The sequence below is a fragment of the Pyrus communis genome, chromosome 10, assembly GCF_963583255.1.
Source record: "Pyrus communis chromosome 10, drPyrComm1.1, whole genome shotgun sequence".
Classification (NCBI taxonomy): domain Eukaryota; kingdom Viridiplantae; phylum Streptophyta; class Magnoliopsida; order Rosales; family Rosaceae; genus Pyrus; species Pyrus communis.
Window position 1 is genome coordinate 7774392 of NC_084812.1, and position 17266 is coordinate 7791657.

General features: G+C 38.8%; 2 protein-coding genes and 1 pseudogene across 2 annotated transcripts; 2 read left to right on the forward strand and 1 right to left on the reverse strand.

Annotated features, from left to right (window-relative positions):
* Positions 1–7969: 7969 nt before the first annotated feature.
* LOC137747790 (uncharacterized) lies at positions 7970–8551 on the reverse strand. The gene has a single exon (XM_068487935.1). The coding sequence runs from the start codon at positions 8549–8551 to the stop codon at positions 7970–7972; it is 582 nt and encodes a 193-aa protein (XP_068344036.1).
* A 1604-nt stretch (positions 8552–10155) lies between these two features.
* Positions 10156–13417, forward strand: LOC137747311 (uncharacterized). The gene is made up of 3 exons (XM_068487402.1): positions 10156–10342; positions 11415–12277; positions 12888–13417. The coding sequence occupies exons 2-3, from the start codon at positions 11418–11420 to the stop codon at positions 13060–13062; spliced, it is 1035 nt and encodes a 344-aa protein (XP_068343503.1). The 5' UTR covers positions 10156–10342; positions 11415–11417; the 3' UTR covers positions 13063–13417.
* Positions 13418–13868: 451 nt separating this feature from the next.
* On the forward strand, positions 13869–16570 carry LOC137748827 (transcription initiation factor TFIID subunit 14b-like; annotated as a pseudogene).
* Positions 16571–17266: the final 696 nt, after the last annotated feature.

Here is a 17266-nt window from a genome sequence, read left to right on the forward strand (position 1 = left end):
AGATCCAATCGCCGATGCGAGGGAGCCACTTGGAGTCAGCGGGAGTTTTGGTGTCGACGAGGATGCGAGGCTGCTTGCAGCGATTGCAGAAGGATCTGAAGGCGTAGTTTCTGTTCCTGCATCCACTGCATTCCCAATCCCCTTCTCCTCCTTCTGCCATTGTTCGATTAGATTACAGTTCTCAGTGTTACTCTGCTCCTTTGTCTTCCGCCTATATATATATATATATATATCTGTGTGTCTGCTAAGCTCGGAGGATGGACGAGCGAGCAAGCGAGACACAGGGATCGTACGGACTACGGAGCTTTTGAGTTGCCGTTGGAGCTCTTACCTCTCGCGCCCTTGACCAGTTGGCCTTTGAAAAAAAAAAAAAAAAGAATAATATGCGCCGTCACCACCTGTTTAAGGCCCTGGCCTGATATACTCAGGCCCAATAGGCTCATCGCAAGTGAATGATGGGTTTTTTAACCGTGGAACAAAGAAAGCAAAAATCTTTCAAAACAACGGACAAGCTACGCCTGCTGTTTTCGCAATTCATAAGGTTTTCTCGACGCTCATAACGGCATCATTCTCCGGCCACGTCTCTCCACCTGCCACGCTGACCCCCCGGTTGCATTCGACACCCCTTATTATCCATTTCTTGTTTTTGCGGTTTTTTTTAGACTGCTTCTGAAAAAGACTAAAAGTGTTATTTTGACATCAATAAATTCGTTTTTGCATGTTTACCGGAAAAACTTACAAGCGTTTTTGAGTCATAAAAAACACTTTGAGCAAAAACGCTTATTTTGACAGGAACAGTCTCAAAAGGCCCTTGATTTGATTTGTATGTTGTAAACCAAGCATGTTATGATGTTGTGGTATTTTCTTGTTGTTGCAGCTAGTAAGTTTGGGTTTCCCTTGGCTTTCACTGCAACTGTCTTGTCCTGGGCAATTCTTGAATATGGAGACCAAATGAAAGCTATGAAGCAAATGGATCATGCCCATGACTACTTTAAGCGGATCATTGGTTACCTTATCAATGAACATCCTTCTCCAAATGTGCTTTTTGTGGAGGTTAGTTACATTTTTAGCTTAATATGTACTTCAAATCTCCGTTGACATGCTATTAACTCTAATCTTGAATAGACCAGGATGCTTAGGTTGTTAGATTGTGAATCGAGACAATTTGTTAGGTTTGTCATTGCCTAAATTTGTCATCTAAATTCACAGTCTAGCAACGAAAAGTGTTGGTCTTGTGATATAAGAAGGGAAGAACATCACTCTTAGTATTATGTTAGTACCTTGTTAGAATAACTAGGGGCGGCTAGATCGTGAATCGGGACAATTCATTAGGCGGTCTGTTTGGGTGATAAAATGGAACAGTCTACAAAGTGTTGTGGCTTCAGCATTTCTAGCCATTCTCTATAGTGACTACACGCGTAATCTAAAACTGAAATGCTGTATGGTGTCGGGAAATCCTACAAGCCCACCGATCTTCATAAGCTGATTTTTCTTGTATGGTTTCACCAAACTGACCTAATTGCAAACCATAGGCGAATTATGTGCCAGGCGAAAACCCTATGAGGATGAGCTACCTTGTAGGGTACGAAAGCAGGTACCCTCAATATGTTCACCACATGGAAGTTTCAATTCCAGTTGATGGAGAAACTGGCTGGAGCGACGAGTTTAAGTGGCTTGACTCTCCCAATCCGAACCTAAATGTAGCTGTTGGTGCGTTAGTTTGTGGCTCTTTCATGAATAAGACCTACATTGATTCCAGGAACAATCCAACACAAGGTGAACCCATCACATACAATAGTGCCCTTATTGTGGCTCATCTCAGGCTTAGTTACCACTTCTCCAGTAGGCAAGACTTTCTAATATACACATAAGCTTTTTATGGGGCCTTCTCGATGCGAGGCCTTAAGCCGCCTTAAGCAGTCGTCTCTTTCTACTACACTTATGGCAAGCCGTGTTTTTGTATAATATGTAGCATGTAGATTTGATTGTATAAGTTCGAGCGATATTTTAATGTACTCTAAACTAGGGTAAAGGATTCAAACTTGGGTGCAGAAGGTGAGCACACTGCGTTGGCCAACCAGCTTGGTTACATTAGGTTTGCACTCGTACAATATCTTTTATTTTTTATTTTTTATGTTGTTCTCCTTGTAATATAAGCAGACTTTTGGTTTGAAATTGTAGGGTTTTCTTCTTCTGTTATTTTCAAATGATTATGCAACTACCAAGTTAACATGTAGGTTTCAAGGGCCATCACTTTTCACTCATGATGAGCAATGTGCCATTTGTCAACTAAGAAGTTAACTTTTGTTTTTGTTTTTTTTTTTTTTTTTTGGAGAAAACCAGAAGCTAGCATTCCAGGGCATAAAAGCTAGAGAGATACAAAGAAAGCCTAATTCAAGGCCAACAACAAAAGCAACATAAACAAAGCAGCAAATGGGATAAAAGAAAGACACTGGAACCAAATTCAAGTGTCACCCCATGAGCTACTCAGGAAGATAAAGGGGGACAAGGCAAACCATCTCTACTCAGAACATGAACCAACGAAGATGGAGGTCGGATGACCCAAACTCAATTGCACATCTCCGTATTACGTGGTGACGCCAGAAATCCGCCGCTTGGTTGGCTGATCTTGGAATCCAATACCAGCGACATTTGTGGAAAGCTTCCCTATACTGTTTAACCCGAGATAAGGTGGGAAAAGCCTCACATCTGCCAACATCCAACAAATGTGATAAAAATGAAATCGTGTCATTCGAGTCGGATTTAAGAATTACCTGAGGATGCCCCAACGCAGAAGTAAGTTCAAAGCCTCGCATCATAGCCAAAGCCTCTGCAGTAGTAGCATTGGGAGCAAAAATGGCATACCGTGCCGCAGCAACAAAGAGACCATGGGGTCCACGAACCACAACTCCAACAAAACCTGTTCGTGTTGATGAAGACAAGCTGGCATCCATATTAACCTTGAGGAAGGGAGATGTGGGGGGTGACCAAATAACCACCGGGGCCGCCACACCTGAGAGAGCCGAGATGGAAATAGACTGAAGAGCATTAACATGCAAAAATACAGAAGCCGAGGTAGAAATGGTAAAAAGGACCTGAGAAGGGTTGATTGGAGATTGATTATATAGAAATTGGCATCTAGCTTTCCAAATATGTCAACAAGTAAAAGCAACATGAGCAAGGAAAAAGCAATGTTCCACATTCGACCCAAATTGCGCATTCGCAATAGTTGGGAACCATTAAAGCCAGGAAGAAATGCGAGAACGATCAATTCGAAAGTTAAGAACACTTCCAAACCAAATAGGTTCCACCCAAGGACATAAGAAGAGAAGATGTTCCATAGATTCTGGTTCAGAATTACAGATCTGACATTGTGGTGATGGAGCACATTTCCTTTTAAATAAGTTCTTCATTGTAACCATAGCGCAGTGAGCTAGTCTCCACATAAAGTGTCGAAGTTTTAGAGGAGTACGCAATTTCCAAATAATATGCCAAACTTGCCGAGATGGATATGTGAAGAAGAGGGCCGAGGATCAACCTGAGGGTCATGTAGAGATCGCGCCAAGTAATACCCAGAATTAACAACATATAATCCATTTTTGGTGGAAGGCCAAACTAAACAGTCATCACAATGAGGATCTCCAAGAGGAGTAGCCAAAATAGCAGTCATTTCCTCATACGACAAAAAAAAGGTGAAAGAAGCTAAGATCCCACGCACACATATGACCCAACGAAAGAGAGGGTAGCCATTTATCCACCCATAAAGGAATAGAAGTCCCATTCATGATTTGTCAATGTGCCTGTTTCATTAAGAGATCTCGACCGACTAAAAGACTATGCCACACCCAAGAAGCCCAACTCCCCCGCTTAGCGTCAAGGAAAGAACAATGCGAAAAATATCAAGCTTTGAGGACCTGAGCCCAAAGAGAATGAGGGTGATAAATCAACTGTCAACACTATTTAGCAAGTAAGGCATCATTAAAATCACTAAAGTTCCAAAACCCCGTACCCCTTTCCTGCTTCGAGATGCCCAAAGTATTTTTAGAGACCCAATGAATTTTCCTTTCAATTGCACCTTGTCCCCACCAAAAGCTAGAGATTAGAGAATCTAAGTCATTACAGACTGCAACCGGGAACTTAAATAAAGCCATAGGATAAGTAGGTATCGCTTGGGCCATAACTTTGATTAATACCTCCTTGCCCGCTGGAGAAATAGTACGTTGCCTCCATCCTAGTAATTTCTGTAAAATCCGGCCTTTAACATAAGTAAGACCTTGCCGCTTTGATCGGCCCCACAAAGCAAGAACGCCTAGATAAGTGCCCGGATCAGAAACTGTTGGCATATTAAGAACTTGACCTAACTTCGACACCACAGTGGCCGGCGTGTTAGCCCCAAAGAACATACAAGACTTTTGCAGATTAACACCCTGACCCGAAGTTGTACAATATTGATTAAGAAGAGAGACCAACTTACAACAATTATGCCGAGTTGCCCTCAAGAAGATAAGTGTGTCATCCGCAAAGAAAATATGAGATATTACCGAGCCATACGGGTTCATTTGCACTCCTTCCAATTGTTTCTGGTCCACCACCGAATAAAGCATCCTGGAAAAGATATCACTAACCAATAGAACTAAATAAGGAGATAAAGGATCCCCTTGTTATAGATCCCGTGACAGAACGAACCAACTACCTGGCTGTCCATTAAGAAGCATAAAAGAAGTAACCAAGCACACACACGTCATAATCAGCTGCTGCCATCTAGCATGAAACCCCAACTTTGCCATAACTGCATCAAGGAAATCCCATTCCTCTCGATCATTTGCCTTATGCATATCCAACTTGATGCAGAGCTTAAATCTATGATAAGTTTTCCGAAGTTTGAGAAAATGAAATAGTTCATGAGAAATTCCAACATTATCATAAATTTGGCAACCACCAACAAACGCATTTTGCGTAAGAGAGATGAGAGTTGGTAGTAGCAGCTTCAATCGATTAGCCAAAACCTTCGCTAAGATCTTATAAGAAAAGTTACAGAGGCTAATTGGTCTGAATTAGGAGACCATCTCCGGATTAGGAACCTTAGACCATCTCTAATGGTGACCTAAAACCTAAAAATATTTAGCTCAGAAAATTTAGGTTTTAGCACAGAAACAGTTTTTCTACTTCAACTATTCTAGCCTAAAATTTTAGCCCTAGATTATCAAATAATGAATTAAGGCTATTTTTTTAAAAATTAACTTTAAAAAAAAATTATGTAGACTATCTTAAATTAATTTTATGAATATTTTAACATAAAAATATTTAAATTCCGATAAATTTTGAAAAATCACTAAATTAATACATGAAAATCATGATAAACCACATAAACTTAAAAAAAAAGAAAAAAAGAAAAAAAGAAGACAATTAATAAACCACATAAACTTAATGCAATCGAAAACTCATAGACTACATAAATTTAATAATGATATCCATCATCTTGACTTGGTGATGGACTTGGGTGATAGTCTTGAGATGAATCATCATCTTGAAATATACTCCTTGTGGCATTCCTTCGTAAAATTTCCTTTTGTTTACCACGTAAGTATTTCTTCCTCTCTGGAGTGTATTTGTCGAGGTCCTCCATTATCAAATTAGTTTTATACCTTTCTTGCTCCCTATCCCCTTCTTCCTTCATGGCCAAAAACATTTGGGCCGATTCTTCTTGCCGACGGCACTGGTTTTCGTTCATTCTTGCCATTTCGCTAGCAAATTGTGCACGTATCGGATCTTGGGACTTCCCTTTTCTCTTTGCTTCCTTTTGCTTATCTCTACCTGGGGGCCTTGGAAAAGAAGAAGTTGGGCTCATTTGGTCGACACCTTCATTGTCGGCAAAATTCACACCTTCATTGACATCATTTGGGGGTGGGGCTTCATAATGAAATAATCTTACACATTGTTGATTCGCATCGGTTCCCCACCTCGGACAATCCTTGAGGATGTTCCAAGCATGATGCAACTTAAAAGCTTGATTTTTTGGTGTAGTTCTTGTCTTGTAAATTGTCATTGCTTTGTCACCCTATGCAACAAATACATAAAAACAATTAGTTGCAAAATACTATTATGTACATGACAACTAAAATATCAACAAAGAAACTCACAATTTCTGAGGCACCCCTTCCACTAGGCATATCAACCATGGCTCTCTCCAAGCTTCCTTTCCACAAAGTGCACGCTTTGTTGATAATCTTCCACCGATCATAAACACCACCAACTTCCCTTCGACCGGCGTTGGAGTTTTCATGGAACTTATCAACGATTTTACCCCACAAAACCTTTCTATTTTGATTGGTGCCGACGGCACCATCTTCACTAACAGAAATTCATGTCAAACATAAAGCAATATCTTTGTCAAAGGTCCAATTACGACCTCTAAGATGCTCTTTTGCAATCTCAAAAATTTTGGAAATGAGAAGAAATGGTAGAAAGAAAAATTAGAAGAATTTTAGGAGAAAAGTGAGTTTTGTGTGGATGTTTGAACAAATACATAAGTATTTATAGAGTTTTTGGTTGAATTTTAAGTTAAATAATTTTTTTTAAATTATTTTAGCCGTTAGATTTAAATTTGGACCATTAGATCTTTTTTTTACCATTAAATTTGATTATATTCGATCTAAGCCGTTGGATTCAATAAATATATAAATATAAAACTTAAAAAAAATAATTTGAACCTGGACCGTTGGATTAACCAACAGCCTATTTAAATGGAGCCGTTGGATGAAGAAAAGTAGCCGTTGGGCTACAGTAAAACTGACAGCTGATGGGACAACCCACATGGGTGGGCCTTCAGCAGCACTGCTTATGCGCGTGAGGGAGATTGGGTTTTGGGGTGTGGGCTTCACAGCCCACTTTTCACTCTCATCTGTGGGTCCCACTTCAATTTGTGGGCTAAATTTGTGACCGGTATTTGGGTTCATTTTAAGTTTTAAGTTTTAGGTTTGGTTTAGGTTTTGGGTTGGAGTGGATTTTGGAAGGGAAAAAAAGGAAAAATTTAGGTTATAAGCCACCATTGGAGATGATCTTAGGAATTAGCAGTAGATGAGTTGCATTAATTCGGCTAAAGATAACCTCACCCGACTCCAACAGATGGATGAGGGCACGAACCTCCGTCTTAAGAGCCTCCCAAAAGGAATGATAAAATATACCTTAAAAGCCGTCGGGTCTCGGAGCCTGGAGACTACCCATTTGCATCACAGGCTCATGAATTTCGTCATCAGATATTGAAGCCAACAAGGACATGTTCATACTGTCAGTGACTAAAGGAGGAACATACTCCAAAATGGTTCCCCACTCCCTACACCTCGTAGAGGTAAAAAGCGATATAAAATAATCATCAATAAGCCCTTTTACTCTATGCGGCCTCTCCTCCCACGTACCATTCTCCGTTTTTCAGTTTTAGCACATGATTACTCCTCCGGCGGTGCAAAGTAGATTGATGGAAGAACTTGGTATTAGCATCTCCTTCCCTTAGCCATTTCACTCGGGAACGTTGATGCCAAAAACTTTCCTCTTGGACCAACAACCGATCCACCAATTTGGTTGTTTCCGTAATCTCATCAATATGGGCACTCCAATTCTGTTGTAGCTTAGTAAGTTTTGACATAAGGGCCGTGATATTCAGTTCCCGTCTCTTAAATGTACGCCGATTCCACTGGATGAGTTGAGATCTACAATTAGCAAGACGATTTTACCATCTCACCAAAGCATTGCCACCACATGGATGCTTCTAACACTTGGTCACCACCTGTTTACAAGTCTCATCTTTTGCCCAAAAAGCTTGAAATCGAAATAATTTCCTCCCTACTAGGTACATGTTCTCACTTTGAATAATTAACGGGCAGTGATCGGAACCCAACAACGTTCCATGAGTGACCACTGTATCTGGCCAAGAATCTTGCCATATCTGATTGATAAGTCCCCTATCCAACCGCTATTCCACTAGATCACCATTCCGAGTTCCACGCCAAGTAAAGGAAAGACCGTTGAAACTAAGATCAACTAGCTTCGCTGAGTACATAAAGTCAGCTAAATATTGAGGCATATTATACAAAACAGGCGAGCCCCCTGTTTTCTCCGATTCCCAAAGAAATTCATTGAAATCACCACTACAAAGCCAATGAATAGAGGTAGGTCGTAATTGGTGCTGCAGCCATTGCCAAAACTCGGCTTTCTCTGATCTATGGGCAGTACCATATATTCCTGTCACTCGCATCCAGGTGGATGCCCCAACCGTTCGCACATGTGCATCTATAAGGTTCTTTGAAAATAACTCGATAACAACTTCTAAGTGTATATCCCACCAGAGAGTCAAACCACCAGACTTACCAATAAGAGAAATATTGAAGCCAGACGGGTACCCCATTCTTCTCCGAATGCCATCCACTGTATTATCATTCATCTTCGTTTCTGCTAGAAAAATCATAATGGGCTGATATTTCCTGATAAGCCCATAAAAGGCACGAACCACCGTGTCGGACCCAAGTTCACGACAGTTCCAAAAGATATAACTCATGGGGATCGTGCGACTGTTGAAGAATTTTTGTTTAATAAGTTGTAATATTTAGAGAAAATGATTTATGCGGTATATATAAACCCAACAAGATCCTCTCCAGATCCTTTTGGTGAGATCATGGAGATCCGTAAATCGTGTCATTTCATCGTGCATCTTGCGATAAGTTTTTGTCAGGTATTCTTTGTATTTAAGTTTAAATAAAAGTATTTAAAAAAAATTCTGACCGCATAATATACGATAAACGGATATGATTCATAGATTCTCGGGATCCTCACAAAAAAAATTCGGATTCTATATAAGCATATTAAGCTCCACTCGTCTTTTTCCAGATCTTTAGACAATTTTAATTATTATTTACGTGATGAGAGAAAACGACACGAAAAAAATATGCAACTAGTTAGAAACACATTATCTCAACCTACTGTTGTCGACAAATGCTGTGTAATGGAAACGAACGTGTTCCAAAAAAAAAAAAAAAAAAAAAAAAAAGAAAAAAAAGCTAACGTTGTTTTGAAGCTTGTTGCTCAAAAGTCAGAAGTCAAGGACCACTTAAACCTAAACCTAACATAATTTTTAGAACTTATTTAGAGTTATACATTGATATTGAAGGTGAGGAATCACGCTAAATTACATAATTAGTCAAAAAAATTTATTCATAATTCTAATTATACTGATGTGCCTTGTCTATTTTATCATAAAAAATAATTTGTAGCTCAAGTGGTAAGAATATTTGAATCACATGATATTTATTCAGACTCCCTCATCTCGGTAAGATTTTGAACCCTACTATTGAGTTATAACAAAAAAAAAAGGCCTAAGGTCATAAGTTCGATTCGTCCTCTCTTAGTATCGCTTGCATGAAAGGAACAACATTTATCATTGTAAGCGAATAATAGATTCAATTCCTTCATCGCCCATATCTGTTGTATTAATTTTTTTTTTTTTAAATGTGACATTTTTCATTACAAACGAAAAATTCAAGTTTATATTTGTTATCTGTATATATAGAAAAGTGATGTTCATACCTTCATTTTTTACCTCCTATATACTTTTTAGAATTTTTGAACATTGATATTTTTCAATTTCATTTGATTGCCGAATACTGAGAATGGGGTGTGTGAATAACACTACCCAATATATAAAAAAGTGAAGCTTTCATAATGCCTAAATAAATTGTATTTCCCCTTCCCTTATAAGTTCATTTTTTTTGGAATTGGATCCATTCCCGACCTTAGTGTTCAAATAAGGATCAATCCATCTGGGTGCTGATTTTATGTATAAAAGAAATCAGAACTGTTGATTCGCGTGTGGTGGGCTAGAAAAATGAGTAAATGGAGACCATTGAATTCACTTTGTACAGCCTAGATTAGTTGATCCTTAGGATCTGAACACTAAGATCCGGAGCGGATCCAATTTTTTTTTTTTTTTTTTTTTGAAAATCTATAAGAAACAATAAATAATATAGTTATTGAACAAAAATACATTACAAATTAAAAAAAATAAATAAAAGAGAGTCAATTCACATACGTGGCAGAGGCTCGTTTGAAAACAGAAAACGAAAGGGGCCAATGGGCAGACAATCCTTGTCCCCAAAAAAGCAGGCACTGTTGCTCTTTCCCTCTCACATTCTCTCTTTGTTATCATTGCCCTCTCTTACCCTCCAGCCAAAAAAAAACAAAAGACCGGCGTGCTGGACGAAGACGAAGGAAGACGGTGCCCACCACCCACCCATCTGCTCCTCTCACACTCCAACCTCCGTCGGAATTGCTCGCCTTTTCGTCGATTCCGAAGGTCCCTTCTCATCTCTCTCTCTCTCTCTCTCTCTCTCAATGTTTTACTTTTTTGCTTTAATCGTTCATCGTTTCCTTCTCTTTGGTGCGTCCGATGCTAGATTTTCCGTTTTGTTTTCGAAATTTACGTGCTTTTCTCAGTTTCTGCTTTTTAATTTGGTCAAAGTTTAGGTCTTTTGTTAAGATCGGATTGTTTGTCTGCAAAGTTTGATGAACTGTAGAGCAAAAATTCAACATATGATATTAGGGTTTTATTTGGTGATTGTTGCAGCAATTGCTGTTAATTAAGCGTAATTTAAGTTTCCGTGCAAATAATATTTTCCTTAATCTTCACCTCCATTTCTCAGACTTTTTGAACTGGAAATGGACTTGGATTTATGATTCACATTTTGTATCTTCTTGAATCTGTTTTTGGGTAGATTTATTTTGCGTAATACTCACCGAGTCGTAGTTGATGGATGCGTATGACTTGATGGTCTGTTGATCTGATTGCATGTTTGAGTGATTGTGTAGCTTTTCAGTGAAATACTGAAAAGTGCTCTGGTGATGATCACCCATTTGTTCCTCTATTGACGAACTAAAACATTTTTTTATGCATGTTAATATTTGTTCTCGAGGTGTGGATATAGCTCTATTTGACTTTAAGTCTTGGTTAAGCAACGTATTAGGTTCGTTGGGCTAGAGTGTATAACCTACATTACTTGAAGCTTAGAACAACTACATCACTCAGATATCCCAGTTCTTAGTGCTCGCATATGCATCTTGGATTTAAGCCTTTTTCCGTGATTGAGTAATTTGGAGTGGTGAATGTGTTTAATATGATTAAGCTTAGATTTATTTTGATTTGTGTGCATTTCAGCTGCATTAACTAGAGCACTATGCCAAATATTGCAAGATGGAAACTTCGTATATATTTTTATGCTATAAAGTTTATTTGAGTTACTAGGCACCTTGCTTTCTGCTTATCACATGTGTTATTCCTTTGAAGGATCTACTGGTAGTTATTCCTTTGATATGGAACTGGTCACTGTCGTATTAAATTTCAAAGTTTTCATTTTTGTAACTTTGGACAGGGGATGGCAGCAGAGGAAGATGTTGACTTGTCAACCTTGAAGTCTCAGCTGGGTCAAACACATGAACCTTGGAAGCAGGAGATAGAACAGCGCCAATCCCAAGTGGATGTTTTACAAACAAAGCTTATGGAGGTAAAGCTTTGCATAGAGGGGTCCGAGGAAGATTCAAAAAAGGAATTAGAGGTTCTTTGGCGTAGAGTTAAAACTACTGCAACTGTGTTAACATACTTGAAATCAAAAGCAAGAGTAATGGCTGTTCCGCATTTAGCACATACATCATGCGGCATCAAACAATTAGAAGGGGTGGGCCTTGTTGATAAAAATGGTACACCGTTGTCTGGTTGGTCTAGGAATGTTGATCTCACTATCTTTGATAGTCTAGATGAAGAGACTTGGGTTGGGATTAGCAACCAACATGATCCTCTGGATGAACAAGATGCGGCTTATATTGGTGAACTTCTTAAATCTGTTCAGATGGTTACGGATGTAATGGAAGCTCTTGTCAAGAGAGTTTTACTGGCAGAATCTGAAACTGCAATTGAGAAGGAGAAGGTGACTTTTGGTCAGGAAGAAATTAAAAAAAAGTCGGTTCAAATTGAGAACATGTCTGTGAAGTTAGAGGAGATGGAACGCTTCGCTCTAGGAACAAATGGTATTTTAAATGAAATGCGGCAGAGAGTTGAGGATTTGGTTGAAGAAACTACTAGACAGCGGCTACGAGCTGCAGAAAACGAACAGGAGCTTTGTCATGTGAAGCGGGACTTTGAGTCTCTCAAATCATATGTCAGCAGTCTTATCACTGTGCGAGAAACTCTGCTTTCATCAGAGAAGCAGTTTCAAACTATAGAGAGACTGTTTGAGCGGTGAGTATGTTTTCTTCTGAAATACATATTCATTTTTCTTGAGTGCTTCCGCTAGATCATTTAGTTGGTTATGTCAGATTCTTTGCTATCTTTGTTTTTCTCTTGTTTGTCCTACAAATTATCATGGATTGAGTGCTTTGCTAGGCACTTTATTGCTTGTGTCATGACAAGTGACATCAAACATGAAATGGTTAAGTATAATTCTTGGTATAATCCATGGTAATTATCATGGATTGAGTGCTTTGCTAGGCACCATATGTCTAGAAAAAGATTTTTAGGTTGGTACTGTTAGATCCTTTCATTAAGAAAGTAGCTTTAGCTTGTTTTGGTCTCAATTACATGGTTAAGGTACATAGAATATTGATGGAGAAAATGTATTTGAAGTATTTATGCTACTGATGATGTTTAAAACATCTGTTGAATTTATTCTGCATATGTGCACTCTCATTCACATGAATGTATTTCCTTGTGGACACAAGGTTTTAAGTTTCTAAAGCAGCAGTCGTAATATTTTTATGCCTGTGTGGTAATCGAAACTCGTCCTTTTGTACAACCATCTACCCTACCTGGAAATATTGGTGCTTTATTATCTGATACTGCTTTGAAACAGGCTAGTTGCAAAAACAACACAGTTAGAGGGTGAGAAAATCCAGAAAGAGACCGAAGTCCAGAAACTTATGGAAGAAAATGTGAAGCTGAGCGCTCTTCTTGACAAGAAAGAGGCCCAACTTCTGGCCATGAATGAACAATGCAAGGTGATGGCTTTGAGTGCTTTGAACATCTAATTTGCTAACGCTCACCTGGCCGGTGGTTTGCCTTGCAACACAGTTTGGATCAGTTCCACCTATCAACATACCAGAGAGGCATGCAGGAATGAGCGACTCCAGATGGAAATCTATGTCCGAGACCCCTTCTTTCAATTGTAACATTGTGAAGAGCCCCTTGAACTCGTTATCTAGTTCTGCGTTTGCGCTGTTGCTGGACTGAACCCAGAAAATCATACATTGATTGGAATGCGATCTCATTGTTAAATTATTAATCACTTGCTGTATAGGTTTCATTTGAATATTGTTGGTGAATGATCTGCATTTGTCCGAACTCCGGTGAAGTTTTATATCAAGCATGGTGATTTAATCTGTAGGCTACGTGAAGTTTAATCGGCTCCTGTTTTCTCAGCATTTGTGTTGGCTTCTAAACAAGTTTAATTATTAGATAAAGGCTTGCAGGAAAGGGAGAGATGCCGAGGCGGCAATGTCCCAAATCTATAACATGCTACCGTGTGTTTTAATTTTTCACATGACGTCGTATGGTTGATTTAAGATACCATTACTTTGGCGTTCTTATTTTATGCAAGTCTTACCTATTTTATAATCATTTCGTTTTCATCGCTGGTAACTTAGTTTGAAAGCTATTTTTTCTTTAATTTTTAGAATTTGACTAAAAACTAAAAGTAGTTATGAAACGAGTAAAAAAAATTTAAAATAAAATAATTATCAACTGATTTTAAATTAATAAAAAAAAATTTCCCTGTGAAAAAACAAACAAATTCGAAATCCCGCTTAAATTAAACAAAGGCAAACGAACTAAAAACCTAACCCCTATTTACTCCTCCAATTTTCCCCTTCTGAAACCTAATTGCAAGGGAATTGCAATACCAATTAGCAAATATGCCCAATTGAAAAGCCCTTTTCTGCTTTATTCGACGAACTACTTGTTTGGATTCCTTTGTTTAAATTGGAAAACGAAAAGCTTGACATTTTCTCACAATGTCAGTAAGAAAAGCAGGTGAAACTGAACCGCCTCAGCCGGAGGAGGGTGGCGGCTCCGCCCAACTGTCGCAGCCAGTCCGAAATTCAAAGCCTACAGAAGATGGAGACAAGAAGGGAGTGCATTCTTCTGCTGTTCGTTCTTAACATTTGGGTTCAATTTTTTTGGTTTTAAATTTGTAAATTAGCTCAATAATTTAGTGGGTTTCTTGTGAACGACAATAAGAAGCTGAAAGTTTTGAACTTTTCTTCTTTTTTCGTGCGCAAATTGTAGCCTTTTGCTGTTTATTTCTGCAATTTGTAAATTTTTGGTTCATTGACTTTGAGGGAGCAACGGGAAGGGGCGAAAGATTTATACATTTGTTGGTTCCATATATTTGAATGCCGCTTAATTTTCATTTTTCGATGTAATTGCATAACATCTATGATGATTTTTTTCCGTTTCGGTTATGATAGAGCACAAGCAGGAGACTGAAGGATGTTGATATATGTGTGCCAATAGTATACGGGACAGTTGCATTCTACCTCGGCAGGAAGGTCAGTGAGTAAGTATTTTCATTTGGTTGGGTCCTCGTTTATGCCTTTTGTGCCTTTGAATAATTTCCGCTTATGTTTTCCGTTAATTAGGTCTCAGTCCCATAAGTGGATGGTTTCTGTTCGTGGGGCAACAAACGAGGATCTTGGAGTGGTGGTATAGCGAGTTATATTTCAATTGCATCCTAGTTTCAATAAACCCTACGAGAGTGATTGATTCGCCCCCATTTGGGTTAACGGAATGTGGTTGGGGTGAATTTGAAATTTCCATCAGTCTGTTCTTCCACAATGATGTCTGTGAGAGACAATTAGACTTGTGAGTTGCGTATTCTGATATTGATTTCCTCTACTTGAAAACATCCACAAGATAGTACAATAATTACCTGAGCTCATATCATGCAGGTATCACCATTTGAAGTTATATACTGAAGATGAATCTGGTCCCCAGTCAACCAAGAAACCTGTTGTTGTGGAGTCTTACAATGAAATAGTTTTCCCTGATCCTTTAGAAGCCTGTTTTGCTCGTGTGCAGAACCATCCAGCTGTTATAGTGCCCTGTTTACCTGCTGATTTCAACTTGCCTAATCCTGGTAAATTTTATAGCTTTGGTATCTTTTTTATATCATTTTGAACCTTCGCTTCTTATAATCCATTGATTTTATTTGTCTTACCTGGATTTTTTTTCAGTGCCGATAGATCAGAAGAATGACAAGGAATGAGGGAACACGAAGGATCATACACTTGGTCAGTGGTTCTTGAATTTTTCAGAGGCAGATGAGCTCTTAAAACTTGCAGTGGCTCGTCAAGAGGTTAGAATTAGTAGATTAGTAGATGTGTTCTCTTTCTTTTTTAACTAATCAATGTGGTCAATGCTGTAAGTTTTATTCTGTGTTGGTGCATTGTACAATGCTAATAGTTTTTTGTTTTGGTCTCGTTGTAAAGTGCTAATGCTTTGGAACTACCATATTCTCAAATTCCACCGCCTCACCACCCCCCCCCCCCCCCCCCCCCCCCCGGGGGACCTAATACGGGCCTTTCCTTTTTTAATGTAAGAGCTTATATGATCATGCAAATTGTGGTCATATTTAGGGTGCTGCTTTAGAAGATTACTTACTAGAGATTACGTTCTTTTACTAGCTTCTATTGGGCTGGTGATTATGATCTGTTTCTCTTCCCTTATAGTGTATGTGTATCCTCGCGAGGTCTGTCCATTGTGTTCAAGTCTGAGTCGTTATTGCTGGATGTCTTACATGTCCCACACTATCTTGAATGCATTTGATTTAGTTTTCTCATTGCAGGTTTCACTTGTAGCTATGACCCATTGCATGTACTGTCGCCCTTGTCATTTCTTGCGACTTGTGTTCCTCTTTCTTCTGACTTTTGGTCAAGTCTAATACTGTGTTATTGTTGAGTGTCGTGTGATATTCACCAATACTGAAAGCATGCGATGAACTTTACTTTGTAACTTTTAATTTATCGGCCTGGCTTCACATTTAGCTATGTCCAATTCAATGTACAGAGTTGTGCCTTGTTTCACTCTTCCTTTTGTGCCTGTTTGATTGGTCTGACTGGACCGTATTGGGATTTTTGGGAGAATAACATGTTTTACATTGCCTTCAACTTGATAGGTCCAAGCCCACATTGTCAGTGCGAGAAGACAATTGTGTATGATGGATGGGCCGCCCCAACTGTCAAAACACCGTCAGGATACGAATATGCATGATCATGCTAGATCATCCCTGAAGTTTCCCCGTCAGTGTCAATCACAGAAGATCAAAGAATGGTTGTTGATGTAAACATGTGTATCCACGCTTCCACAGTTATGGTAAACTCGACGTTTTATCTCTCCTTTATAGCTAACTAAAGGTTAGTATAGGAACAACGAAAGGTCCTAGCGAAGCATATGACCGAACAAGAATTAGAAGTTTGCATGCACGAACAGATGAATGCACTTATGCATATGTTACAGTTATATTATGTTTTAATTGGTCAATTTGCGAGTATCGTAAGGAGGGCACTCGGTTTCTTTGCTCATTTTTGTCCAAGTAATTTTGATGTTTTTCGGTCTTACGAGCCGAGTTTACTTTCACCGAATGCAAGAGGTTCAAGATAAGCTCTCAACTAAAAGTTGAATACATGATTCGAACCGATTCCAGTCATTTCACAAATGTTAGTTACTGTTACAACAAAATTTTAGTCATTTCAAACAGCTTTAATCTGTTCATTAACTTCTGCTGATGCAGCGGCAATGAACGTAGTCAGATTAATTGTGTTCGAGTGGAACTCTGAATTCAAATGCAGAGAATTCCGACTTTTGATATAGTGATTTGCAACACAATGTACATATATTGTTCAATTTCTGTGTTCTTTATCTCTCACATCAGGTTCTTTAAAGATAGTGCCATCTCATCAAAGCCAAGAGTAACATGGCATTAAGATGCCGATAAATTAATAGGTTTTGAACATCTAGTGTAGCTGCATATATAGATATATGAACACTCAGGACCATAATGGGCCCATTTAGAGTTTGAATGTTGTACGTGAAAGCATTGCAATTCGTATTCGCATTTCAAGGTTTGTTGACATGAATTCAACACGAACGTGATTAAAGTTAACCTGAACACGACAAGATTATAAACACGTAATTTTTGTTTCCCTAATTCGCGCATGACACAGTTTTTTAATGTGG

What these genes read in the sequence shown, in the direction of transcription:
- LOC137747790 (XM_068487935.1), bottom strand. Translation starts at nt 8,551, where the DNA reads ATGAGTTATATCTTTTGGAACTGTCGTGAACTTGGGTCCGACACGGTG.
- LOC137747311 (XM_068487402.1), top strand. Translation starts at nt 11,418, where the DNA reads ATGGCAGCAGAGGAAGATGTTGACTTGTCAACCTTGAAGTCTCAGCTG. An exon ending in ATAGAGAGACTGTTTGAGCG is followed by an intron (nt 12,278 to 12,887) that starts GTGAGTATGTTT and finishes GCTTTGAAACAG; the next exon opens with GCTAGTTGCAAAAACAACAC.